This window comes from Schistocerca piceifrons, chromosome 7, assembly GCF_021461385.2.
Source record: "Schistocerca piceifrons isolate TAMUIC-IGC-003096 chromosome 7, iqSchPice1.1, whole genome shotgun sequence".
NCBI lineage: Eukaryota > Metazoa > Arthropoda > Insecta > Orthoptera > Acrididae > Schistocerca > Schistocerca piceifrons.
In genome coordinates, this window is record NC_060144.1 from 62353035 (window position 1) to 62380254 (window position 27220).

General features: G+C 45.2%; 1 protein-coding gene across 5 annotated transcripts in view; it reads left to right on the forward strand.

Annotated features, from left to right (window-relative positions):
* LOC124805094 (guanine nucleotide exchange factor for Rab-3A-like) overlaps nucleotides 1-27220 on the forward strand; it is a 494280-nt gene that overhangs the window by 427667 nt on the left and 39393 nt on the right. For all 5 annotated transcript variants that reach the window (XM_047265532.1, XM_047265533.1, XM_047265534.1 and 2 more), the window contains one exon: nucleotides 20654-20838. In XM_047265532.1, the coding sequence (XP_047121488.1) occupies nucleotides 20710-20838 (129 nt within the window). In that variant the 5' untranslated portion in view covers nucleotides 20654-20709. The remainder of the gene's footprint in view (nucleotides 1-20653; nucleotides 20839-27220) is intronic.

A 27220-nucleotide genomic window follows, 5' to 3' on the forward strand; every position in this document is an offset into this window, starting at 1 on the left:
GTCGATATTTGAAAAGCTCTTTGTCAGGCAGACACACCCATCCTTGACAATATTTGATCACCGAAGTGTGCAGTCACTCTCTGGACAATTTCCGTCGCTTCAACTCCTTCGCGGGCAAGAAATATTATAACTGTGCAGTGTTGCTTCGACGTCGCGAGTGGGTGAACTTTACTGACCAAGTTGTTCGAAGTAACGGCCGGCTCTCCCCACTTCTAACGATCCCGCGCAACAGTACTAGAAACGCACGTCCGGTCCTACCGACTGTCGACGTTCAGGAACAAAAATTCCGTTTATATTTGATTCACCCTCGTATAAAGGATGTATCTTGCGATAATCAGTGGCCATCATGTTCAAAAAATGGTTCAAATGGTTCTGAGCACTATGGGACTTAACATCTGAGGTCATCAGACCCCTAGAACTTAGAACTACTTAAAACTAACTAACCTAAGATCACACGCATCCATACCCGACGCAGGATTCGAACCTGCGACCGTAGCGGTCGCACGGTTCCAGACTGAAGCGCCAGAACCGCTTGGCCACACCGGCTGGCCTGGCCATCATGTCTCGTTAGGTGTTTTGGTATCTCCTTCGCTATTTTAAGTTGTAAGATTTCCTAGAGATATTTTCATCGCCTTCCATATTAGCATAGTGTGTCTAGAGATGATAAGGAATGCTTTGATGTGTGTCATATTTTGTGTTTATAAAAATAAATTTGGAGACTGGCTTTTTCTGCGTGCTATTTTTCTGTGTTTAACTGTAATGTTGTTTCGCTTCTGGACCCTCCAGTTCATACTTGGTTTAGCAACATTTTCCTGTCCAGTTCTTTTTCGCTTTCGCGTGTGGTCTTCTCCAAAACACAGCTAAGGATAACAGAGACAGACCATCACCCTGTCCGACCGCAGGTTAAATATTGGAAAACTCCATCAATTTTTCCTCCAAACAGGTCACCGGTAACGTCTGCTTGATGACTTCAGTTTCTTGGCGTACACTCCGAATTCTATCCGTACGTCGAATAGCCCTCTCGTATTCACCGAATCGTACGCTTTTTTGAAATCTCTAAATTGTGTGACAAGATCTTTGCAGTCGTAACTTTCCAGTACTCTTTTGAGGCACCAACTTCACACAGGATCTTCCTTTTCTAAAGACCGTTCGACTTTCCCCAAGCTGATGATACGTTTTATTGTGTATGTATAGTATTATAATTATTTAAGTAAAACTTTTTAATAGTGCACGTTTTTCATATGTGGAGAGAGCCCTGGTCCTATGTTAAATCGAACTACGTTAAGAAAATAAAAAAAATGCAGGCAGAGTGGTGTCATTCTTATCAAGCCACCACAGGCAGAACTGACGAGATGCTCTCAAGGACTACACAACGCACCTTCCCAATTCTGAAAACTTCGTTGGAAGTGGAATGATTTAAGCTTTTTACTCGTTGAACCCTGCAGGAAGAAACAGCACACAGGGGAATAAGCAATCGGGAAACGTGGTGTCTACGACCAACTAGCGACTGGACCATCTGCCGATCTACTTAACGCGCAGATTCGGACCTTGCATTATTCGAGATAGCTCTTGACCTGAGTCAACTGCCATGTATTCCGTATTGGGCACGATAGCCTTGCTGGCGAAGCCACGATACAGGTGAAGGCCTGACATCCTGACCATACCTCGGCCGCTTAGAAGCGTTCAATTTAGTTACGCTGCTCGGGTTAGTTCACGGCCACGTGCTGTCTAGTCCGGTTGGAAGGAAGTGTGTCACAGTGATGACGTTTAATGAAGCACGAGCGGCAGGTGACCTATCCGTGACCCTTCACATGCTCCCAGCAGTTCCCACGTGGTGCCTGGGGCCATTGAGTGGGATAAGATGCGCCCGCGCAGAGGTACGTGACTCAGTACGACGGGGCCATCTACACAGGAAGCGTCTGCCAGCCTGCCGTTTCTGAGTCCTGGTGAGTGACTTTTAAGACATCGATATCTCTCTCTAGAACAAACTGACTTCATTATTACTCAGTAGTATTATAAGCAAAATAATATACGTGTTTACAGCGCAGCGTACGTGTAATAAAAATGATATCTACGATCTTCACAAAAATAGCTCAATGAAATATGAAGCATATGAGGTATCTTAAAAACTGTGAAGGAAAATTTTGTGGTATTAAAACATAAATAACATTCAAACCGTGTTGCAGCCACTTTTCTCCTTAAAACAACTGCTGGCGTCCGCGAGAACAAAATGCTGCATCAGTTTACCTTCAATTATTTGCTGTCGCAGTTGCTCAGAGTGCAAACTCATGGACACCACAATGCTCGGAATAGTAACTTCGACAGAAAGAGATATCTTTGTACAATGAACAGTATACAAATGAGAAATGCGTACAAGTTTGCTTACCTTAATTTTTAATGTCTATAAAAATCCGTCCACATGAATTGCTATGTCCCTGAGTGTCGTACACCATTCTCGATATACATATATTATACACAAAATCAGCCGGCCGGCGTGGCCGTGCGGTTCTAGGCGCTTCACTCTGGAACCGCGTGACCGCTACGGTCGCAGGTTCGAATCCTGCCTCGGGCATGGATGTGTGTGATGTCCTTAGGTTAGTTAGGTTTAAGTAGTTCTAAGTTCTAGGGGACTGATGACCACAGATATTAAGTCCCATAGTGCTCAGAGCCATTTTTTATACACAAAATCGTACTTAATGAGAGCAGTCTTTAATTACGTGCTGCTACTATCAACGCTGAGAAAAGGTTGCCTTAGAATAAGGTGAAGACAGCAGACTAAAAACTCCACATCGGCGGTAAGACAAATGATACACGAAATACAATCTGCGATGTAATATTAAAAGTTATAGCAGCTTCCGTGCTTCAAAGGATAATTACTGCGAAAAATTCATTGACATTAAAAAGAAATAGTAAACTATTCTTTAGATATAACAATAGCATATTAGCTATTACCAGTAACCCTCCTCCAACCCACTTCTATCCCGATTCTCCATTATTTAACGAATCGAATAGTTCCGTTTTAAGCAGAAGCTAGTTTTTCACATAGCTCTGTTTTTGACGGATCTCCTGAACTATGTGTCGTACAGTGGTATAATTTTGCGGGTTCATTCGTTGGTATATCTAAATACTCTCCGAAAAATGCGTTGCGAATAGAGTTACCAGTAAAGAAGTAATAAATTAAAACTTCATCCCTGATACCGAAGTTTTACTGCACGAATAGTAAAAATGTAGTCAGCGATAAACATTTTTTTCTTTACTTTGTTGGGGTGTTAACGTTCAGAAGTTTCGAGGTTTGATATTACGTGTAAAGTTTGTTGATACTCCTTTAATGCTCTCAGTCTCAAATAGTACGAGGGCAGTTCAATAAGTAATGCAACACATTTTTTTTCTCGGCCAATTTTGGTTGAAAAAACCGGAAATTTCTTGTGGAACATTTTCAAACAGTCCCGCTTCGTCTCGTATAGTTTCATTGACTTCCGACTGGTGGCAGCGCTGTATGGGGCTGTTAAAATGGCGTCTGTAACGGATGTGCGTTGCAAACAACGGGCAGTGATCGAGTTTCTTTTGGCGGAAAACCAGGGCATCTCAGATATTCATAGGCGCTTGCAGAATGTCTACGGTGATCTGGGAGTGGACAAAAGCACGGTGAGTCGTTGGGCAATGCGTGTGTCATCATCGCCGCAAGGTCAAGCAAGACTGTCTGATCTCCCGCGTGCGGGCCGGCCGTGCACAGCTGTGACTCCTGCAATGGCGGAGCGTGCGAACACACTCGTTCGAGATGATCGACGGATCACCATCAAACAACTCAGTGCTCAACTTGACATCTCTGTTGGTAGTGCTGTCACAATTGTTCACCAGTTGGGATACTCAAAGGTTTGTTCCCGCTGGGTCCCTCGTTGTCTAACCGAACACCATAAAGAGCAAAGGAGAACCATCTGTGCGGAATTGCTTGCTCGTCATGTGGCTGAGGGTCACAATTTCTTGTCAAAGATTGTTACAGGCGATGAAACATGGGTTCATCACTTCGAACCTGAAACAAAACGGCAATCAATGGAGTGGCGCCACACCCACTCCCCTACCAAGAAAAAGTTTAAAGCCATACCCTCAGCCGGTAAAGTCATGGTTACAGTCTTCTGGGACGCTGAAGGGGTTATTCTGTTCGATGTCCTTCCCCATGGTCAAACGATCGACTCTGAAGTGTATTGTGCTACTCTTCAGAAATTGAAGAAACGACTTCAGCGTGTTCGTAGGCACAAAAATCTGAACGAACTTCTCCTTCTTCATGACAACGCAAGACCTCACACAAGTCTTCGCACCCGAGAGGAGCTCACAAAACTTCAGTGGACTGTTCTTCCTCATGCACCCTACAGCCCCGATCTCGCACCGTCGGATTTCCATATGTTTGGCCCAATGAAGGACGCAATCCGTGGGAGGCACTACGCGGATGATGAAGTAGTTATTGATGCAGTACGACGTTGGTACCGTGCAGGCATACAGGCCCTCATTTCAAGGTGGCGTAAGGCCGTAGCATTGAATGGAGATTACGCTGAAAAACAGTGTTGTGTAGCTAAAAGATTGGGGAATAACCTGGTGTATTTCAATGCTGAATAAAACAACCCCTGTTTCAGAAAAAAAAGTGTTGCATTACTTATTGAACTGCCCTCGTAGATGAATCTAGTTTAAGTAATTTGCAAGTGAGATACGCTGGCGCGAGACAAACATACAGTTCCTAACTTTAACGCCGGTCGGAGCGGCCTAGCGGTTCTAGGCGCTACAGTCTGGAACCGCGCGACCGCTACGATCGTAGGTTCGAATCCTGCCTTGGGCATGGATGTGTGTGATGTCCTTAGGTTAGTTAGGTTTAAGTAGTTCTAAGTTCTAGGAGACTTACGACCTCAGCAGTTGAGTCCCATAGGGCTCAGAGCCATTTGAACCATTTGAACCTAACTTTAAAACTTGAGTTACTGCGTTAAACCTTCAGTAGAAGGTTATACTTCTTAATGATTTTGACGACAGTTTAAATTTTGAATTTGGAACAATAACTACATGAATTACTGAAAATTAAATTTTTGTTGATCCCAGAATCCAATACACACGAACTAGCAACTCGATCGTACAAGAACAATTTTGTCGTAAAGATGGAGAAGAGAAATTCGTGGGTAACACTTCCATACAAAACGTGGAAGCAATTGCAGTGCATAGACATACTCCCGTATTTTGTAGAGAAGAGGCTGTATAGTATTTGAAATCGCATTACTTATCATACCGTAAGTTGGAAATGATTTTTAAGAAAAATATGCAAAATACGAGATAGGTTGATCAATTTTCCTTCTGCCTGGACTAATACTAAAGTTTGGCCAGCTAATGTAATATGAACGGATGTTGAACTCGGCAGGCACTACCCCCGAATGGTTTCCAATTGTGAGTTAGACTGTGCCGAAGAAAGGGCGGTATTGCTTCGACCATTTCAAAAATTAACAAAAGAAATTTCAGGGGACACTTAGTAAGCAAAGTGACCCCGTTAGTCAAATATGTTCAGGACGCAGTCGTAAACATGAAACCAAGAAATGAAATAGTGTTCAGTTCAAAAGGGAAATAAACACAAACAGGCAAGACGGTCTGACAGCTTAGAACATTCCGCCATTTTGACGGTTTCAACGTCTTTTGACTCAAGATTCGAGTTATGCACTTCAGAGATGCTGTGGCTCAATGAGAGGTAATTAAATACACAAGGGAATTTAACATACGTACGACGATGAATGATACATCCGATGAGTTTGAAAAGAAGGTTCAGAGCTCGACATCTGAATATACCAGCATCAGTTAGCACACAAAAACATGAGACATAAGTCAATACCTGCAGGAAACATTACTGAAACTGAGTTTCAGATATACTTGTCGTCTCCTGTCACCTTTGTAAAAAGAGAGACTGTCGACATATGAGAACACGTGAAATTACTTTTCCCGAAATTTGGAAAAATTGCAAAGATGTATCTCCCCATCACCACCATATCTGTTCCAAGCGAGCGATTGTTCACGAGACAGGGGCAAGCATCACCCAGGAAAGAAACAGAGTGCTAGGCACTATACTATCTAACATTCTTCTCCTAAATTTTGTATATAAATTATTAAATTCAAAAAGTTAAATTGTTTCAACGACAAAAACAGTGAATTTTCTTTACAGGATACATGATCAGACTTTTATGAAGATTGTTGATCATCATATCAGTCGGTATAATTAATTGCACAGAGTGTAAGTTAACGTTAGTTATCATTACGGCGTGCTATTCAAATATTTCTGAGGTATATAGAAACATCTAAAAACATCGATGGCCGTTTTTAAGAATTATGGTTTTTAACATCGTTAATTTTTCATGTGAACATTGATGTCTCAACATCGATATTTTTAAGTGCGATTTTGCAACCCTAAGTACAGCTAGTGGCATGAACTCAACAAGTCTTTGGAACTCCCCTGCAGAAATATTGAACCATGCTGCCTCTATTGCCGCCCATAATTAAGAAAGTATTGCCGGTGCAAGATATCGTGCACGAATTGACCTGTCGATAACGTTTCATAAATGTTAGATCGGATTCATGTCGGGCGATCTGTGTGGCCAAATCATTTACCCGAATTGTCCGATGGGACCGATGACCTCGCTGCTCGGTCCCCTCTCCCAAATCAACCAACCGAATTGTCCAGAATGTTCTTCAAACCAAATGCGAACAATTGCGGCCTAGTGACATGGCGTATTGTCGTCCATAAAAATCCCATCTTTGTTTGTGTACATGAGGTCCTTGAATGGCTGCAAATGGCCGAAGATATCCATTTTCAGTCAATGATCGGTGCATTTGGACTAGGGGATCCAGTTTATGCCATGTAAACATAGCCCACATCATCACTATGCAGCCACCACCATCTTGCACACTGCCTTGCTATGGCTCCGTAGGGTGTGTGCCACACTCAAACCCAGCCATCAGCTTTTACGAACTCAAATTGGGACCCATTTCCAGTCGTCTAGTGTCCAACGGATATGGCCTCGACCCCGGCAGAGGCGCTGCATGCCACGTCAGGCTATTCGTGTCGCTCGTCTGCTGCCATCCCCCATTAACACCAAGTTTCACCACACTGTCCGAAAGGATACGTTTGTAGTACGTCTCAAATTGATTTTTGCTAGTGTTTCACGTACTGGTGCTTTTCTGTTGACGCTGAAAACTCCACGCAGATGCCGCTGCTCACGGTCGTTAAATGAAGGCCGTCGGCCATTGTGGTGTCCGTGGTGAGAGGTAATGCATGAAATTTGATATTTTTGCCATTTTCTTGACCCAATGGATGTCGAAATACTGAATTCCCCAACAGTTTCCGAAATGGAAAGTCCCATGCGTCTAGCTCCAACTACCGTTCAGCGTTTTAAGTCTGTTAACTCTCGTCGTGCGCCCATAATCACGTCGGGAGCCTTTTCACATGAATCACCCGAGTTCAAATGACAGCTCCACCAATGCACTGCCCTTTTGTACCTCGTATACGTGTTGCTGCCACCATCTGTATGTGTGCATATCGCTAACCCATCACTTTCGTAACCTTGGTGTATTTATGATAGTGATTATTTTTTACTTTCGGAAAAGCATTTATTTTCTGTATATTCCGGTTGGTTTATAGTGCTATTTCCACTTTTCTCCTCTTACCGTCGAAGTCCCCTTATGCAATTCCATTCGACGTAATCTGTTCGCCAGGTATTTAAATTTAGCGACACGATTGGTTGTTCCATATCTGTGATCCAGTGGAGATGATACAAATTTTGAGGAATGATGGAGAAGGGTAAATGTATCAGTTTGAGGTAGAAGACCTTGCTCCGGAAACGATAGAGTCGAAAGTTATTAAGCGACGTCGTTCTGATACCTCGGATGTGCATGAACGTGCTGTTACGGCTAAAACTGAAGGGTAGGCAATTTTCAGAGGTGGTAGTTTGAACTAAAACAAGAACAAAATTTCCAGTAAACGTGTGCCCTAAATGCATACTTTTAAGAGTTATGAGCACTTCTTCATCTTCGCTATTGTGAAACGCCTCACTTTTTCTGAGGAAGTGCCCATAGCTCTTACGGTTTGCATTTTAGAGCCCTTCTTTACCAGACATTTGTTTCTTGCTTTGCTTCGTATTACCACGTCTGAAAGCTGCCTACCCTACAATCTTAGCTCCAAAAGTACCGGTACACGTATTTCACTGTCGGAGGTATCAGTACGATTTTCGCTTACAGCTTTCGACTCCGTAGTTCCGAACAAGCGTCCCTTACCTCAGACAGACATACTTTACCCTACTTCATCAACCTCCCTTCGTGTTACAAACATCTTCACAGAATCACCCGGTATATCTCTCTTAAAAATACATTTCTCCTCAGATCTAAAAGCTAAAACTGGATGAATAAAGGAGATGTTGAGACGACGAAATACTAACATTTAATTTACTGCAAGGGTTTTCATTATTACCATCGTTTCGCTGATAACCGAGCAGTTGAGCGCCCCACAAACCAAACATTACCATCGTTTCCTACTATATGTTCATCCGTATGTTAATACTGTTCCGGTTCCGTACTGGATGAAGCAAAAGCTCATCAAAGCATGTCCATTCTACAATATGAAGACAAGTCTTAATTTAACGTTGCTACCAACAGTCCAGAAAAGTTCTTGACCGATTTACTTCAGATTTTTACCCGGTACCTACTCCAATAAAGTTGGATGGCCATACATTTTAAATTTATAAACATATATTAATATACGAATCATGAAAGAAGATTGTATACATGGAAGAACCCTGGAGATACTGGAAGGTTTCAGATAGATAAGACAGAGATTCAGGAACAAGGTTTTAAATTATAAGACATTTCCAGGGGCAGATGCGGACTCTGACCACAATCTATTGGTTATGAACTGTAGGTTAAAACTGAAGAAACTGCAAAAAGGTGGTAATTTATAGAGATGGGACCTGGATAAACTGACTAAACCAGAGGTTGTACAGAGTTTCAAGGAGAGCATAAGGGAACAATTGACAGGAATGGGGGAAAGAAATACAGTAGAAGAAGAATGGGTAGCTCTGAGGGATGAAGTAGTGAAGGCAGCAGAGGATCAAGTAGTTAAAAAGACGAGGGCTACTAGCAATCCTTGGGTAACAGAAGAAATATTGAACTTAATTGAAGAAAGGAGAAAATATAAAAATGCAGTAAGTGAAGCAGGCAAAAAGGAATACAAAAGTCTCAAAAATGAGATCGACAGGAAGTGCAAAATGGCTAAGCAGGGATGGCCAGAGGACAAATGTAAGGATGTAGAGGCTTATCTCACGAGGGGTAAGATAGATACTGCCTACAGGAAAATTAAAGAGACCTTTGGAGAAAAGAGAACCACTTGCATGAATATCAAGAGCTCAGATGGAAACCCAGTTCCAAGCAAAGAAGCGAAAGCAGAAAGGTGGAAGGAGTATATAGAGGGTCTATACAGGGGCGATGTTCTTGAGGACAATATTATGGAAATGGAAGAGGATGTAGATGAAGATGAAATGGGAGATATGATACTGCGTGAAGAGTTTGACAGAGCACTGAAAGACCTAAGTAGAAACAAGGCTCCGGGAGTAGACAACGTTCCATTAGAACTACTGATGGCCTTGGGAGAGCCAGTCCTGACAAAACTCTACCACCTGGTGAGCAAGATGTATGAGACAGGCGAAATTCCCTCACACTTCAAGAAGAATATAATAATTCCAATCCCAAAGAAAGCAGGTGTTGACAGATGTGAAAATTACCGAACTATCAGTTTAATAAGTCACAGCTGCAAAATACTAACGCGAATTCTTTACAGACGAATGGAGCAACTGGTAGAAGCCGACCTCGGGGAAGATCAGTTTGGATTCCGTAGAAATGTTGGAACACGTGAGGCTATACTGACCCTACGACGTATCTTAGAAGAAAGATTAAGGAAAGGCAAACCTACGTTTCTAGCATTTGTAGACTTAGAGAAAGCTTTTGACAATGTTGACTGGAATACTCTCTTTCAAATTCAGAAGGTGGCAGGGATAAAATACAGGGAGCGAAAGGCTATTTACAATTTGTCCAGAAATCAGATGGCAGTTATAAGAGTCGAGGGACATGAAAGGGAAGCAGTGGTTGGGAAGGGAGTGAGACAGGGTTGTAGCCTCTCCCTGATGCTATTCAGTCTGTATATTGAGCAATCAGTAAAGGAAACAAAAGGAAAGTTCGGAGTAGGTATTAAAATCCATGGAGAAGAAATGAAAACTTTGAGGTTCGCCGATGACATTGTAATTCTGTCAGAGACAGCAAAGGACTTGTAAGAGCAGTTGAACGGAATGGGCAGTGTCTTGAAAGGAGGGTATAAGATTTTTGTGGCGGTGTTCGTAGCGACAAACACTTGGCTGTAGAAATGGCTTACGAAGTCACCGCCACACTTTTAATAGCGGGCCGACCGGTCCGCTGGAACAGTAAACAGAAAGATGAAACCCCAAACACTCTGATTAAATAAAAGTCGGTACTTAGCTTTATTGATGAAGATACAGAAACACAATAGCGAACTCGGTGTCTACAGAAATCTGTCTAGTTCGAGTCGGAGCGGCTAGGTCAGCGTCGGCTGACGACAACAACAACTCTGCTGCGATGAACACACAACTGACTACCAAGTACACAATTCGGAGGCGAGTATACTACTGAGCGGCGAATACAGAACTGTCCTAGCGCTCTTTTTTTTTTTTTTACTTTATTGTCATTTTAATGCCTATACAATAAGCAGGCTGGCAGCAGCACACTACGCTGCTCTTCAGCCAAATGCGACAGAATCACAAGAAACAGGAGAAAAACAGAAAAGTCACAAAACGGTGGGCGATAAAATAGGAGACACAAAGAGACAAACACGGAGCCGTTCACACTTGACGATAAACCACACTTCAAACTGTGGAGACGACGCACAGACACTGAAGAAGACGATGGCACTGGTGAACAACGGAGCGTGACGGGAAACACTGAACACGAAACACGACGGCACACACAAGACACTGATGGCGGCGATCTCCGGCGCGCGAAAGTCCACGTAGCGTGTGCGAGTCCGGGGACCTGCCAAGAGTGGAACAGGGGGGAGGTGGGGGGAGAGGGGAGAATAGGACGCCAACGGCGGGGGAGACGGGGGCAAGAGGGAGAGGTACAGGGGAGGGGAGGCCCGGGGGAGAAGGGGAGAGAAAAGGAGGAGGGAGGAAAAAGGAAGAGAAGGGAGGGAGGGTGCCCGGAGGAGCAAGCACGGGAGGAGGGCGGGAGGATCAAAGTTGGTAGGAGGGGTAGATGGAGGGGAGGAGGGCATCATCAGGGAGGGGGAGCTGGCGGAAGCCACCTTGGGAGAGGGTAAGGAGGGTGGAGAGATGGAGACCGGGTGGGACATGAGAGTACAGGCGCGGCAGCGGGCGGGGGTGGGAGAGGATCGGGGAGACGAGCGGGTGGGGAGGATCGAGTTTACGGGAGGTGTAGAGGATTCGTATCCTTTCGAGGAAGAGGAGGAGGTGAGGGAAGGGGATAAGATCATACAGGATCCGCGTGGGGGAGGGGAGACGGATGCGATAGGCAAGGCGGAGAGCATGGCGTTCAAGGATTTGGAGGGATTTATAAAAGGAAGGGGGGGCGGAGATCCAGGCTGGATGGGCGTAACAGAGGATAGGGCGGATGAGGGACTTATAGGTGTGGAGGATGGTGGAGGGGTCCAGACCCCACGTTCGGCCGGAAAGGAGCTTGAGGAGACGGAGTCGGGAACGTGCCTTGGCTTGGATTGTCCGGAGATGGGGAGTCCAGGAGAGTCGACGGTCGAGGGTGACGCCAAGGTACTGAAGGGTGGGAGTGAGGGCGATAGGACGGCCATAGACGGTGAGATAAAAATCAAGGAGGCGGAAGGAAGGGGTGGTTTTGCCGACAATGATCGCCTGGGTTTTGGAGGGATTGACCTTAAGCAACCACTGGTTGCACCAAGCAGTGAAGCGGTCAAGATGGGATTGGAGAAGGCGTTGGGAGCGTTGTAGGGTGGGGGCAAGAGCAAGGAAGGCAGTGTCATCGGCAAACTGGAGAAGGTGGACGGGGGGTGACGGCGGCGGCATGTCCGCCGTGTACAAAAGGTACAGAAGGGGGGAGAGGACGGAGCCTTGGGGCACACCGGCGGAGGGAAAAAAAGTGTAGGAATCTGTGTTATGGATGGTGACATAGGAAGGACGGCGGGAGAGAAAGGAACCGATCAGACGGACGTAGTTAATGGGAAGGGCAAAGGTTTGGAGCTTGAAGAGGAGACCGGAATGCCAGACGCGGTCATAAGCGCGTTCGAGGTCAAGGGAGAGGAAGATGGCGGAGCGACGGGAATTAAGCTGTTCTCCTAGCGCTCGCGACTCCAGCGCTTAAGAAGCCAGAAGCCAGCGGTGGCGCGCGCAGACTTGCGGCGATTTGCTGTCTCGCTGGCGCTGCTTATACGGACGGCGTCCGGACTTTGATGCTGCCAACCTTTTGGCAGCGGGCTCGGTTGGCATTACTGGCCAGGACATAACAAAGATGAACATCAAAAAAAGCAAAACGAGGATAATGGAATGTAGTCGAATTAAGACGGGTGATGCTGTGGGAGTTAGATTAGGAAATGAGACACTTAAAGTAGTAAAGGAGTTTTTGCTATTTGGGAAGCAAAATAACCGATGATGGTCGAAGTAGAGAGGATATAAAATGTAGACTGACAATGGCAAGGAAAGCGTTTCTGAAGAAGAAAAATTTGTTAACATTGAGTATAGATTTAAGTGTCAGGAAGTCGTTTCTGAAAGTGTTTGTATGGAGTATAGCCATGTATGGAAGTGAAACGTGGACGATATATAGTTTAGACAAGAAGAGAATAGAAGCTTTCGAAATGTGGTGCTACAGAAGAATGCTGAAGATTAGATGGGTAGATCACGTAACTAATGAGGAGGTATTGAACAGAATTGGGGAGAAGAGGAGTTTGTGGCACAACTTGACTAGAAGAAGGGATCGGTTGGTAGGACATGTTCTGAGGCATCAAGGGATCACCAATTTAGTACTGGAGGGCAGCATGGAGGGTAAAAATCGTAGAGGGAGACCAAGAGATGAATACACTAAGGAGATTCAGAAGGATGTAGGCTGCAGTACGTACTGAGAGATGAAGAAGCTTGCACAGGATCGAGTAGCATGGAGAGCTGCATCAAACCAGTCTCAGGACTGAAGACCACAACAACAGCAAGAACAACGTATTAATATACGAATCTGTTAAACATAGTAGGCAAACATTGTTAGCAAAAACCGCGAAAAGTTCATCGGTTTACTTCAGATTACACCATAATAGTCTGACACACATTCAGATAGGTGGTCTTATCACTTTCTCCTCCTCTCCGCTATTCTCCTCCCCTCCTGCGTCATCTCTGTCCCCCCCCCCCCCCCCACTACCACCACTACTCATTTCTTCTTTCCCTTCTCTCTGAGTTTGAGCCTTGTTTATTGTTGTTGCAAAGAAAACTTTGATTGAGAGTCTGAGTCCCTTAAAATGAATTGGTAAATCGGCTGGGACCACTAGTAAGTGGTGTATAAGAGAGATATATCCAGCTGCTGGCTCTGTAAGGATAGAAGCTTCAATGACAGTATTTCGCATGGTTTTTAATCTGCGAAGGGGCGGATTACAAAGTTTCGGACTTTCCAAATTCCGTAGTAGTATTCTAACCACAAGCTGATAAGCCGTACATACACCTTTCCTGTTTTTTGTTTAAAATTGTATGTTAGGAGAAAGAATATCTAGACGGAGAAACAATATATAGAGGTTTTCTTATAAAACTGACTTAGAGAAAGAAAATGCTGTGCTGTGAAAATGTGCAGTTCAGTTTTCTTTCTCACAGGTAGTTTTAGCTACAAAATCAGAGTGTTTAAATCATTAGAGTTCTCGCTTCCCGAGCACGGGGTCCCGGGTTCGATTCCCGGCGGGATCAGGGATTTTCTCTGCCTCGTGATGACTGGGTGTTGTATGATGTCCTTAGGTTAGTTAGGTTTAAGTAGTTCTAAGTTCTAGGGGACTGATGACCATAGATGTTAAGTCCCATAGTGCTCAGAGCCATTTTTGAAATCATTAGACAAATTGTTTCTCCTGTCTAGATATTCTTCCTCCTGTCATACAGTTTTAAACACAACAATATGCTGTTTCGTTTTATTCCTCAGAGTAGTTTTAACAAAAAACGGAGAAGGTGTATGTACTGCTTAACAGCTCATGGTCAGAATACTGCTATGGAATCTGAAAAGTCCGAACCTTTGTAATCCTACCCATTTGTAGATTAAAACCATGCGAAATACTGTCACTGAAGCTTGATATGTCTCTCTTATACCCCATATACCAATGATCCCAACCAATTTACCAATTCATTTTAAGCGACTCAGTTTCCCAATCACGGTTTTCCTTGCAACAACAATCGACAAGACTCAAAGTCAGAGAGGGGGGGAAGAGGAGATTGGTAGAAGAGGTGAAGGGGGGGGAGGGGAGGAATGGACAGAGGCAGGAGGAGGAGGAGGAGGAGGAGAATAATAACAGAGAGGGGAAGAAGGTGACAGAGAAAGGGTGAGGGAGAGATGGTCAGAGAGACAAGAGAGATGGACATTACGACATACGTCCATTCCCATACATGCACTGACTGAAAAGAATTGCAGCACCAAGGAGTAGTTGTGCGACATAAACCAAAGGTGGTAGGCATGTTTCTACAGCTGAAAGGTGATGTCTGTTAAAATTTCGCGCCACTTGTGTAAGAGTGGCGCTAGTAGCGCCACGAGGATGCAAATCAGGGTAACTTTAAATACAAACTGTAACGGTCGCCATCGTTAGTTACCTTTGAGACTGGACGTGGTGAGTTGATGTTAGTCGAGAATGCCTTTGAGGCGATGAAGACGCTCTTATCAACACCTCAGTGAGTTTGTACGAGGTATAATAGGGCTACGAGAAGCTGGATGTTCCTTCTGCAAGATTGCAGAAACCCACTGTATATAAACGCTGGCACAGGGGGTCACGAGAATGAACGGTCGCAAGAAGACCGCTCTCTGGACAGCCACGTGGCACTACGAAGAGGGAAGACCATCATATTCGGTATATGGCTCTGACGCATCGTACTGCACCTGCAGCAGCAATTTGAGCAGCAGTTTGCGTCACAGTGAAACAACAAACTGTTATAAATCGGTTACTTCAAGTATAGCTCCTAGCCAGGCGCCCTGTAGTGTGTATTCCGCGGACTCCAAACCACCTCCATCTGCGACTTCAGTGGTGTCAAACGAGAGTCATTGGAAGGGACGGTGAGGACTGTTGTGTTTTATGAAGAAAGTTGGTTCTGCCCCGGTGAAAGTGATGGCCGTGTGATGGTTTGGAGGAGGCCAGCTGAGCGCCTGCAACCAACGTGTCTGTGTGCTAGACACGCCGGATCTACACCTGGAGTTATGGTGTGAGGTGCGATTTCGTATGACAGCAGGAGCACTCTCGTGGTTAGCCCACAAACTCTTCAAATTTATTCGGCAATCTGGTGGTTCGACCGGTTGTGCTGCCATTCATGAATAACATTAAAGGAGGCTGGATAACTGCTCGCCCAGATACCGTTGAAGTAACCCATTATGCTCTCCTGCTCGACCACCAGATCTGTCTCCAATCGAGCACAAACGAAATATCATCAGACGACAACTTCAGCGCCATCGGCAAACAGCATTAAACGTCCCCATATTGAACGACCAAGTACAACAGGCATGAAACTCAATCCCACACACAAACATCCGACACCTGTAGACCCCAACAACACAATGTATGCATGTTCTGCAGTCAACATTCTCGCCGTTATTACTGTACCATCATTTCTCATTTGCAATGACTTATCTCGCGCGTATGTTTACCTGTGATCTTACAATGTTAATCACGTACATATGTTACCTACACAAATGTATTCCCAAAATTTCACTACTCAACATTAATTATTTGTCGATGTTGCAATTTTTTTCCATCAGTATTTTTTCTTGTTTGGACTACACGTTTGTTATTCTTTCATTTTTCTGGAGTGTGGAGAATTTACCATATGCCCTTTGTGAAGAGTATCAAATATGAATTACGTTTTGATAAAAAACAAACTGCATTATCATTGCTTGTTTCTACGGTGTCACCACATTTCGATTTTTTTTTTTTTTTTTTTTTTGTATAATAGATCACCCATCATAACCTCACTGTCAACAGATTGCACAAGACACGCAATTTTGGCGCTTTCGTGTAAATGGAAAAACGAAAACGACCACAGATGACAGACGACTGACGAGATTTAGTACAGGAACAAAACGCCAGGGGCGCTGCAGCAGACTCTAGCGTCACCTGACAGAAGAAAGTCGATTGCGTAAATGAGTCTGTAGGCTCGGGCTGATCTAGTCTACGTGTAAATCCGGCCGTGCTGAAAGGGTTCTTGTTACACAAAACAGCGCAGTCAAAGGGATTTTGCACGGGTTTCTGTGCATCTAGTATTATATTTTACCGATGTCTTACACGCCCTGGCGTGTCAGCATAATGCTAATCCTAACAAGGGAACCTCCCCATCGCATCCCCCTTAGATTTAGTTATAAGTTGGCTTTGAAAAACTGAACACAGATCACTCGAGAAAACAGGAAGAAGTTGTGTGGAACTATGAAAAAAAATAAGCAAAATATATAAACTTAGTAGTCCATGGGCAAGATAAGCAGCATCAAGGAGAATGTGAGCTCAGGAACGCCGTGGTCCCATGGTTAGTGTGGAGAGCTGCTGAACGAGAGGACCTTGGTTCAGCTCTTCTCTCGAGTGAAGAGTTTAATTTTTTATTTTCAGACAATTATTTTGCGAAGCTGCATAGGTACACAGAGCAGTATTGTTTACGTGATCGTATGTCAATTATCAAAGTTCAGGCACTCACACATAATCAACTTCGCTCTCCAAAATTCCAGGACATGTTCAGATTTGCTTTGATATATGCAGGATTTGACGGTCTACACACGGAAAAATTTGAAAACGTTAACAACATACGTTTTGACAGAGCACAGGGAAAGCTGTGCGACTGTGAAACTGTTGCATTCATTTGTTGCAGTTATGTGACAAACTCTTATGTGTTCATCGCATTTTTGGGAGTGATTGTCACATCCACAAGAAAACCTAAATCGGGCAAGGTAGAAGAATCTTTTTACCCATTCGCCAAGTGTACAAGTTAGGTGGGTCGACAACATATTCCTGTCATGACGCACATGCCGTCACCAGTGTCGTATAGAATATATCAGATGTGTTTTCCTGTGGAGGAATCGGTTGACCTATGTGTTTCACCGCCAGACACCACACTTGCTAGGTGGTAGCCTTTAAATCGTCCGCGGTCCGTTAGTATACGGCGGACCAGCGTCAGTGATAGCAGACCGAGCGCCACCACACGGCAGGTCTAGAGAGACGTACTAGCACTCGCCCCAGTTGTACAGCCGACTTTGCTAGCGAAGCTACACTGACCAATACGCTCTCATTTGCCGAAACGACAGTTAGCATAGCCTTAAGCTAAGTCATTGGCTACGACCTAGCAAGGCGCCATTACCAGTGTATAGTAAAATGGAGATTATACCTGTACAAGAGCGATGTACACCGATTATGGATTAAAGTTAAGTATTACAAGATTTTCGTACTTTATTGCAATTCTCAAGACATTGTCCTGTTCCAGACCTCACGCCGGTCTGCGTGTATTTAGACGCGTGCATTTCGGCCTCCAGTAGCGACACGGTGTTGGCTCTTGAGCCAACACTACACTATGACCTTGCGATCAAATGTTTTCGGTTCCCATTGGAGAGGCACGTCCTTTAGTCTACTACTCGCACGGTTTTGTGGTGCGGTCGCAATACACAGACACTAAACTTATTACAGTGAACAGAGACGTCAATGAACTAAAGGACGCATCATAACTTTGCGAAAATAAAGAAAGTAAACTTTTCACTCGAGGGAAGACTTGAACCAAGGACCTCTCGTTCCGCAGCTGCTCACTCTAACCACGAGACCACGGCGATCCTGAGCGCACAATGTCCTTGATGTTTATCTTTCATATGGACTACTCAGTTTGTATATTTTGCTTATTTTTTTCATAGTTCCACACAACTTCTCCCTGTTTTCTCGATTGATCTGTGTTCAGTTTTTCAAGGCCTATCCACTGTGCCAACTTATAACTAAATCTGAGGGGGGTGGGATGGGGAGGTTCCCTTGTAAGTACAGATGGGCAAAACGGAGAACTACAAGGGATCCCCAGAACTAAAAAGACTCGAATGAACACTCAAGAACTCCACTAAGTACAGGAAAGTGTCTCTTTTTCCCATTTCTGTTCATTACAATCAACTCGCTTATTTGTGGCCTTTTATGTAGTTAAATACCCTACCTTCAAGATGCTATGTAACTACAAACAAAGATAAAATTGTACTAAGTTAGTACGAGTGTTCAGCGAAAGATAAATAACAATTTACCTATGTCAGTTCTGCTATAATCGGTCTCCATTGCTTTCGATATGTTGGGTGTATAATCAAAAGTACTGTCAGTTGCAATGTGTCCGGCCCCGGTAGCTGAGTGGTCAGCGTGACAGAATGTCAATCCTAAGGTCCCGGGTTCGATTCCCGGCTGGGTCGGAGATTTTCTCCGCTCAGGGACTGGGTGTTGTGTTGTCCTAATCATCATCATTTCACCCCCATCGACGCGCAGGTCGCCGAAGTGGCGTCAACTCGAAAGACCTGTACCAGGCAAACGGTCTACCCGACGGGAGGCCCTAGCCACACGACATTTCATTTCAGTTGCAATGTGTATTTCACATTCAAAATTCCGTGTTTGCGCCGCGGTTATCATCATCCACCATCCAAAGTGTGAAGTGCAATATTAGTAAATTGCAACTAATTAATTTTCTATGCTCACAATCACTCAACAAGTTGAAGATAATGTCTGAAGTTTTCCTAGACAAGTTCAGCATAATGTCTGATGAATTTGGTTATAGTTAACAAATATTATGTTCACTTATGTTTGTACATGCATAGGGAGATGAATGATTTCTCAAACCTAATGAGGTGAAACAGTGTCTTGGATTTCAGTTGCTCATACAAGATTATACACTCCTGGAAATTGAAATAAGAACACCGTGAATTCATTGTCCCAGGAAGGGGAAACTTTATTGACACATTCCTGGGGTCAGATACATCACATTATCACACTGACAGAACCACAGGCACATAGACACAGGCAACAGAGCATGCACAATGTCGGCACTAGTACAGTGTATATCCACCTTTCGCAGCAATGCAGGCTGCTATTCTCCCATGGAGACGATCGTAGAGATGCTGGATGTAGTCCTGTGGAACGGCTTGCCATGCCATTTCCACCTGGCGCCTCAGTTGGACCAGCGTTCGTGCTGGACGTGCAGACCGCGTGAGACGACGCTTCATCCAGTCCCAAACATGCTCAATGGGGGACAGATCCGGAGATCTTGCTGGCCAGGGTAGTTGACTTACACCTTCTAGAGCACGTTGGGTGGCACGGGATACATGCGGACGTGCATTGTCCTGTTGGAACAGCAAGTTCCCTTGCCGGTCTAGGAATGGTAGAACGATGGGTTCGATGACGGTTTGGATGTACCGTGCACTATTCAGTGTCCCCTCGACGATCACCAGTGGTGTGCGGCCAGTGTAGGAGATCGCTCCCCACACCATGATGCCGGGTGTTGGCCCTGTGTGCCTCGGTCGTATGCAGTCCTGATTGTGGCGCTCACCTGCACGGCGCCAAACACGCATACGACCATCATTGGCACCAAGGCAGAAGCGACTCTCATCGCTGAAGACGACACGTCTCCATTCGTCCTTCCATTCACGCCTGTCGCGACACCACTGGAGGCGGGCTGCACGATGTTGGGGCGTGAGCGGAAGACGGCCTAACGGTGTGCGGGCCCGTAGCCCAGCTTCATGGAGACGGTTGCGAATGGTCCTCGCCGATACCCCAGGAGCAACAGTGTCCCAAATTTGCTGGGAAGTGGCGGTGCGGTCCCCTACGGCACTGCGTAGGATCCTACGGTCTTGGCGTGCATCCGTGCGTCGCTGCGGTCCGGTCCCAGGTCGACGGGCACGTGCACCTTCCGCCGACCACTGGCGACAACATCGATGTACTGTGGAGACCTCACGCCCCACGTGTTGAGCAATTCGGCGGTACGTCCACCCGGCCTCCCGCATGCCCACTATACGCCCTCGCTCAAAGTCCGTCAACTACACATACGGTTCACGTCCACGCTGTCGCGGCATGCTACCAGTGTTAAAGACTGCGATGGAGCTCCGTATGCCACGGCAAACTGGCTGACACTGACGGCGGCGGTGCACAAATGCTGCGCAGCTAGCGCCATTCGACGGCCAACACCGCGGTTCCTGGTGTGTCCGCTGTGCCGTGCGTGTGATCATTGCTTGTACAGCCCTCTCGCAGTGTCCGGAGCAAGTATGGTGGGTCTGACACACCGGTGTCAATGTGTTCTTTTTTCCATTTCGAGGAGTGTAGATAGCTCTGTTCGTTTCTAAATGTTTGTAGAATGTTCTGCTCGACTAAAGTTTGAATTGCTTCGCTGCGCAGGTGGTGATGCTGCAGTCAACCTGGCTCCTCCGAGCGTGGTGACGTCAGTGGGCGCCATGAAGGCGGTGGACGGCGCGCAGGCGGGGGCGGAGGTGGAGGCGCAGCCGCCCCCGGTCGCCCCACGACAAGCGCCGGGCAAGGCCCGCAGCGGCGAGCCCCCGGCCGTGGGGGCGGAAGCTGGCCAAGTAGGTCGCACACCGCGCCCCATTACTTGCAATTATTCTGCTAGTCGATTATGGACTAGCCGATAATTCAGTTAATTTTACATAAACGATTATTCTTACGATTAATTATTTCAATTTTTCTTTTCTGTTTAAAAGACGCCTGAGTGTTGACTTTCTGTCTGCAGCTCGATTACGAATAATGGTGGTGGTGATGTTTCATCTGTGGGGCGCTCGACTGCACGGTCATAAGCGCCCCAATTTTTTCAAAGTCCAATTTTTTGTACGCAGTCCAATCTGTTCAGTGTCATGGCTGCTGGTGATGATGATGATGATGATGATGATGATGATATGATGAGGACAACACGAACACTCACTCCCCGGGAATCGAACCTGGGACCCCGTGATCCAGAGGCAGCAATGCTAGCCACTTGACCACGAGCTGCGGACTCTATTACGGAAATATGTCGAATTTTCCCCTAGTACTGATCGCGGAACATCGGCACTTGGGACACTTCGTGCCTACTCTTTTCTGCTAACGATTGCTCTCAACAGGTGGCGAAGTGTTGTGTGTGTGAATTCAGAAACAACGTAACAAGTGCTATGTACTTTCACCAAAACTTGTTAGCTCTGCAGTAAATGAAACCGCAACTGCTGATCACGACACAAATTTGTGTCCCTCAGTTCACTTCCTGAATAATAGAGCACTTGCCCGCGAAAGGCAAAGGTCCCCAGTTCGAGTCTCGGTCCGGCACACAGTTTTAATCTGCCAGGAAGTTTCATATCAGCGCACACTGCGCTGCAGAGTGAAAATCTCATTCTGGAAACGATAGTAATTGTCTTAAAAATATATTCATGGTGAACTTAAATAAAACTGACAAAACCACAGGTATCGCTTCGTGACTGGAAATGGAGTAAAAAAGGTCCTATGAACACGTGTCCGGAAATGGATCGCTGCCACGTTAGATGGCGCTTACGAATGACAGTTCCTCTGACCGCGTGTTGTGGGCTGTGTGACTGACACGGCGTACTGTAAGAAGCAGAATGGCCCGGTATTCGTGTCGGGAACAAGCCGAGATGGCGTTTGTGAACGGCCAAGCAGATGGAAACGGTCGAGAGGCAGCACGACTACAGCAAAACAAGTATCATGAGAGACACCAGCCACATCACACAACATTTCAAGCCCTCTTTGTGCGTTGGTGTGATCGTGGGTACTTCCAGACGGACGAACATGCAGGGAGGTGGCGAACTGTGCGTACACCAGATTTAGAACGTGTATTAGGATTCGTCTCAACATCCTGTAGAACCTGGTCCTCCAAATCTTGCGTACGCGCAGTCTGGTTCAGTTGGACCAGAAAATCCAGTGCATTCCACGTAAAGACAGCGCACATCATTAAGGAGCCATCAACAGCTTGCACAGTGCCTTTTTGACAATCTTGGTTCATGGCTTTGTGGGATCTGCGCCACACTCGATCCCTACCATCAGCATTACCAACTGAAATCGAGACTCAGCTGACCAGAGCACAGTTTTCCAGTCGTCGAGGGTCGAAACGATATGGTCACGAGCCGAGGAAAGGCTGTTGGCAAAAGCACTCGCATGGGCCGTTTGCCGCCAAATCCCATTAGCTCCGAATTTCGCCGCTCTTTGCTAACGGATACGTTCATCATGCGTCCCACATTCATTTCTGAGATTGTTGCTTGTCTGTTAGCACTGACAACTTTACACAAACGCTGCTGCTCTCAGTCGATCAGTGAATTTCGTCGGCCACTGCGTCGTTCGTGGTGAGAGTTAACACAGAAATTTGGTATCCTTTGGTACACTCTCAGCACTGTGGGTCGAAATTCGCAATTGATTTTCGAAATGGAATGTCCCATGTGTCTAGCTCCAACTACCACTCTGCGTTGAGAGCGTGTTGATTTCTCGTTGTGTGGCCGTAATCAAGTCGGATACCTTTTCTCATGAATCTCCCAAGTACAAATGACAGCTCCGTCAATACACTGCCCTTTCATACCTTGTACGCGATACTAACTCCATCTTTATACGTCAATTTCACTATCCTATGACTTCTGTCCTCTCAGTCTACATGCTCTTGTTTCAAGGTTAAAAAAGAACATAACAAAATGCTGATTATATTAAAAAGTGACAAATTAATCGTGAATGTGTACCAGTTATCCTGTATGTATGGCATTTACGTTTCCTGTAAAATAAAGAAAAGGAGACATTACTTCTTACATATTTTACTTGCCGATCGTACAGCCATGAAATATTTTTCGAAATATGCTGTTGGAAGAAATAGTGCACCTTTTTAGAGGTTCTCAGTTCACTCAAGATTTATTGTTGCAACGCTGCGTATGGAGTACATGAAAGGCAGTTCTGAGGCACCAGATATCAATGCATCCTGAAACACCCATGTTAATACGTGGTACAGCCTCCATGGGTGGCAATGTAGGTTCTGACTCTGGCATCGAGTTGCTCGTACAAACATTGAATACTTTCCTGGGGTACTATATGTCATGCCTGCTCAATGTACATATCCACATAGTTTTGTAAGATTTGTTGGTTGAAGAGCTGCACGGGTCACATCTTGTCCCACCATATCTCTCACATGTTCGGTTGAAGGCAAGTCCGAAGATCGTGCTGGCCAGGAAAGTTGGTTCACATCTTGCAGAGCATGTAGAATTTCATGGACAGTGTGTGGGCGAGCACTGTCCTGTTGCAACAACACTCACCTTCCCATTGCAAGAATGGGTCTGACAACATGCTGCACATACCGATTACTGGTTAGCGTCCACACAAGAAATTCCAAAGGTGAATGAGAGTTGTAGCTTATCGCACCCCAGACTATAAGGCCTGGGGAGAGGCCAGTGAGTCTTGAACAAATGCACTCTAAGGGATAGAACTCACTCAGTCTACATTGTGTGCACAAATGACCATCAGTTGCATAATCTTCTGGAGACGACAGCGCACCATTCCATCTTCCGAGTGATCCTCTGATGGCACCACTCAATCCGTGCTTGTTGATGCTGTGGTGTGAGTGGAAGACAGGCTAGTGGTCTGCACGAACATAGTCCCACTGCTAAGAAATGGTTCGCAGCAGTCCGTGTCGACACATCTGAGCTCATAAGCCCTCTTATCTGTGCTGTATGACTTGCCACTGCTGCCCTTACAGTTTAATGATCCTGACTGATGTCTGTAATGTGTGGACGTCAAGAATCTGGCCTACGCATGTGAGAATGTTCACGTGACCACTCATACCAACATCTTTGCACAACTGATGCAGCATGTCCAACATGTGTGGCTGTTCTCTAAAAGGCACACTTCGCCACTCAGAAGACCTCAATTTGACCCCTTTTAGTCTCGCTCATTTGTCTATAGCAAGCAAGAGTGCATCCCCATAGCATGGTTGACTGCTAGCTTCACACACTTGCACCACACTGATTCTTCTGGCTGTAGGCATTCCATATTAAAGGGTACATACAGAGGTTACTCTGGTAGCTGTGCTACTACGCTATCTGTTGTGGGAAGACACTGAAGCCATTATCAGTAAATCTCCTATCCGCCAGGTGGCATACGCCATCATTATATCAAAATCGACGTTGTCTTTCCAGTATTACTAATTTTTTTTCTGTCAGTGTATATTTGGTGAACTACAAAGTCTTTTAGCTTCAGCTGTAGTGGGTATGTGATACCACCCATCAGTGGCACGTGAAAATTGGTGCCAGACTGCGACTCAGACCTGGATTTCCATTTATCACGAGGTGCTACTTTACCACTTAGGTTATCCAAGCATGCTTCCTGGATCAGTCCAAACTTCTATATCTGACGTCACTATTATTTCATACTCTAGTGTGCTCTTCATCTGTTAGTGCTCACATCGTTACAGCATTTGTGTTCCCACATCAGAATGAGTAGATTAGACTGTCACATGAGAAGGTAGATAACGTGACAGATGGAAGTTTGGGTCAGTCCAAGAGATGTATTCAGATAGCTTGCATGGTAAGGTGAGTGCTCACAATGAGCAGTAAATCCGGGTTCAAGGACCAGTTTGGCACAAATTTTCATATGTCACTGATGGGTAATATCCAGTACATCTGATGGTTAATGAACTCTCAACTGACCAAACATACTTTAAAACAGCATTACTTTCTAACTGACCATTGTAAGAAACACAGGTTATATTGTGGCTCCGTAAACTTTCCAGCATAATAATTGATTATATTTTTGTCAGGTCTCCTGCCGTAACATATCGTCATCTGGACACGATGACAATATGTTGCAGCTGGAGACCCGACATGAATACAAACAGGGTATATTGATAAAGACATTAACCAAAAGTTAATAACAATGATGTAACCAAACACAAAGTTACTTAAACCAAACTAACACTGGTACTGTGCTATGCAGATGACACATGAATAATTTCTACCATGTTGGAAAGAAGAGTACGAGAACTGTGAGATGCTGAACAAGATCAAAAAAGGTGAAGCGACACTATGAAGCTTTGCCAAAATAATGAGTAGGTGAACTGAGACTATATGCAAGGCAATAAGTGCCTGGAACAAAGCACATTCACGTCAGTGTTGTGGCTACAGTTGTGGGTCTGAATCCAAGCTGAGCAGAAAGGGAAAGTTTTACTGCTTGAACAGCAAACATGTAAGGGATAAACTTATTTCCTTTTATTATTTTGTGGGGGAAGATCAGTGATAAAAAGTTTTGAAAAGGTGAGAAATTATGTGTAATGTTTGTGAAAATGCTCCTATTCTCAGATAATTCATGAATATAGTCTGGGTAATTTGCATGCTGTGAGTTATCTGTGCCACAAAACGTATATGCAGTTCCAAATTTAATACGTATTGTGAAACCTTTAATATACAGGGTGTTACAAAAAGGTACGGCCAAACTTTTAGGAAACATTCCTCACACACAAATAAAGAAAAGATGTTATGTGGACATGTGTCCGGAAATGCTTAATTTCCATGTTAGAGCTCATTTTAGTTTTGTCAGTATGTACTGTACTTCCTCGATTCACCGCCAGTTGGCCCAATTGAAGGAAGGTAATGTTGACTTCGGTGCTTGTGTTGACATGCGACTCATTGCTCTACAGTACCAGCATCAAGCACATCAGTATGTAGCATCAACAGGTTAGTGTTCATCACGAACGTGGTTTTGGAGTCAGTGCAATGTTTACAAATGCGGAGTTGGCAGATGCCCATTTGATGTATGGATTAGCATGGGGCAATAGCCGTGGCGCGGTACTTTTGTATCGAGACAGATTTCCAGAATGAAGGTGTCCCGACAGGGAGACATTCGAAGCAATTGATCGGCATCTTAGGGGCAGAGAACATTCCAGCCTATGACTCGCGACTGAGGAAGACCTAGAATGACGAGGACACCTGCAATGGACAAGGCAATCCTTCGTGCAGTTGACGATAACCTTAATGTCAGCGTCAGAGAAGTTGCTGCTGTACAAGGTAACGTTGACCACGTTACTGTATGGAGAGTGCTACGGGAGAACCAGTTGTTTCCGTACCATGTACAGCGTGTGCAGGCACTATCAGCAGCTTATTGGCCTCCACGGGTACACTTCTGCGAATGGTTCATCCAACAATGTGTCAATCCTCATTTCAGTGCAAATGTTCTCTTTACGGATGAGGCTTCATTCCAACGTGATCAAATTGTAAATTTTCACAATCAACATGTGTGGGCTGATGAGAATGCGCACGCAATTGTGCAATCACGTCATAAACACAGATTTGAGCAGGCATTATTGGTGATGTCTTGATTGGGCCCCATGTTCTTCCACCTACGGGATACTCTACGTGTGCTGCTAGAACATATGCCTTTACAAGTATGACACAACATGTGGTTCATGCACGATGGAGCTCCTGCACATTTCAGTCGAAGTGTTCATACGCTTCTCAACAACAGATTTGGTTACCGATGGATTGGTAGAGGCGGATCAATTCCGTGGCCTCCACGCTCTCCTGACCTCAACCCTCTTGACTTTCATTTATGGGGGTATTTGAAAGCTCTTGTCTACGCAACCCCGGTACCAAATGTAGAGACTCTTCGTGCTCGTATTGTGGATGGCTGTAATACAATACGCCATTCTCCAGGGCTGCATCAGCACATCAGGGATTCCATGCGATGGAGGGTGGATGCATGTATCCTGGCTAACGGAGGACATTTTGAACATTCCCTGTAACAAAGTGTTTGAAGTCACGCTGGTACGTTCTGTTGCTGTGTGTTTCCATTCCATGATTAATGTGATTTGAAGAGAAGTAATAAAATGAGCTCTAACATGGAAATTAAGCGTTTCCGGACACATGTCCACATAACATATTTTCTTTCTTTGTGTGTGAGGAATGTTTCCTGAAAGTTTGGCCGTACCTTTTTGTAACACCC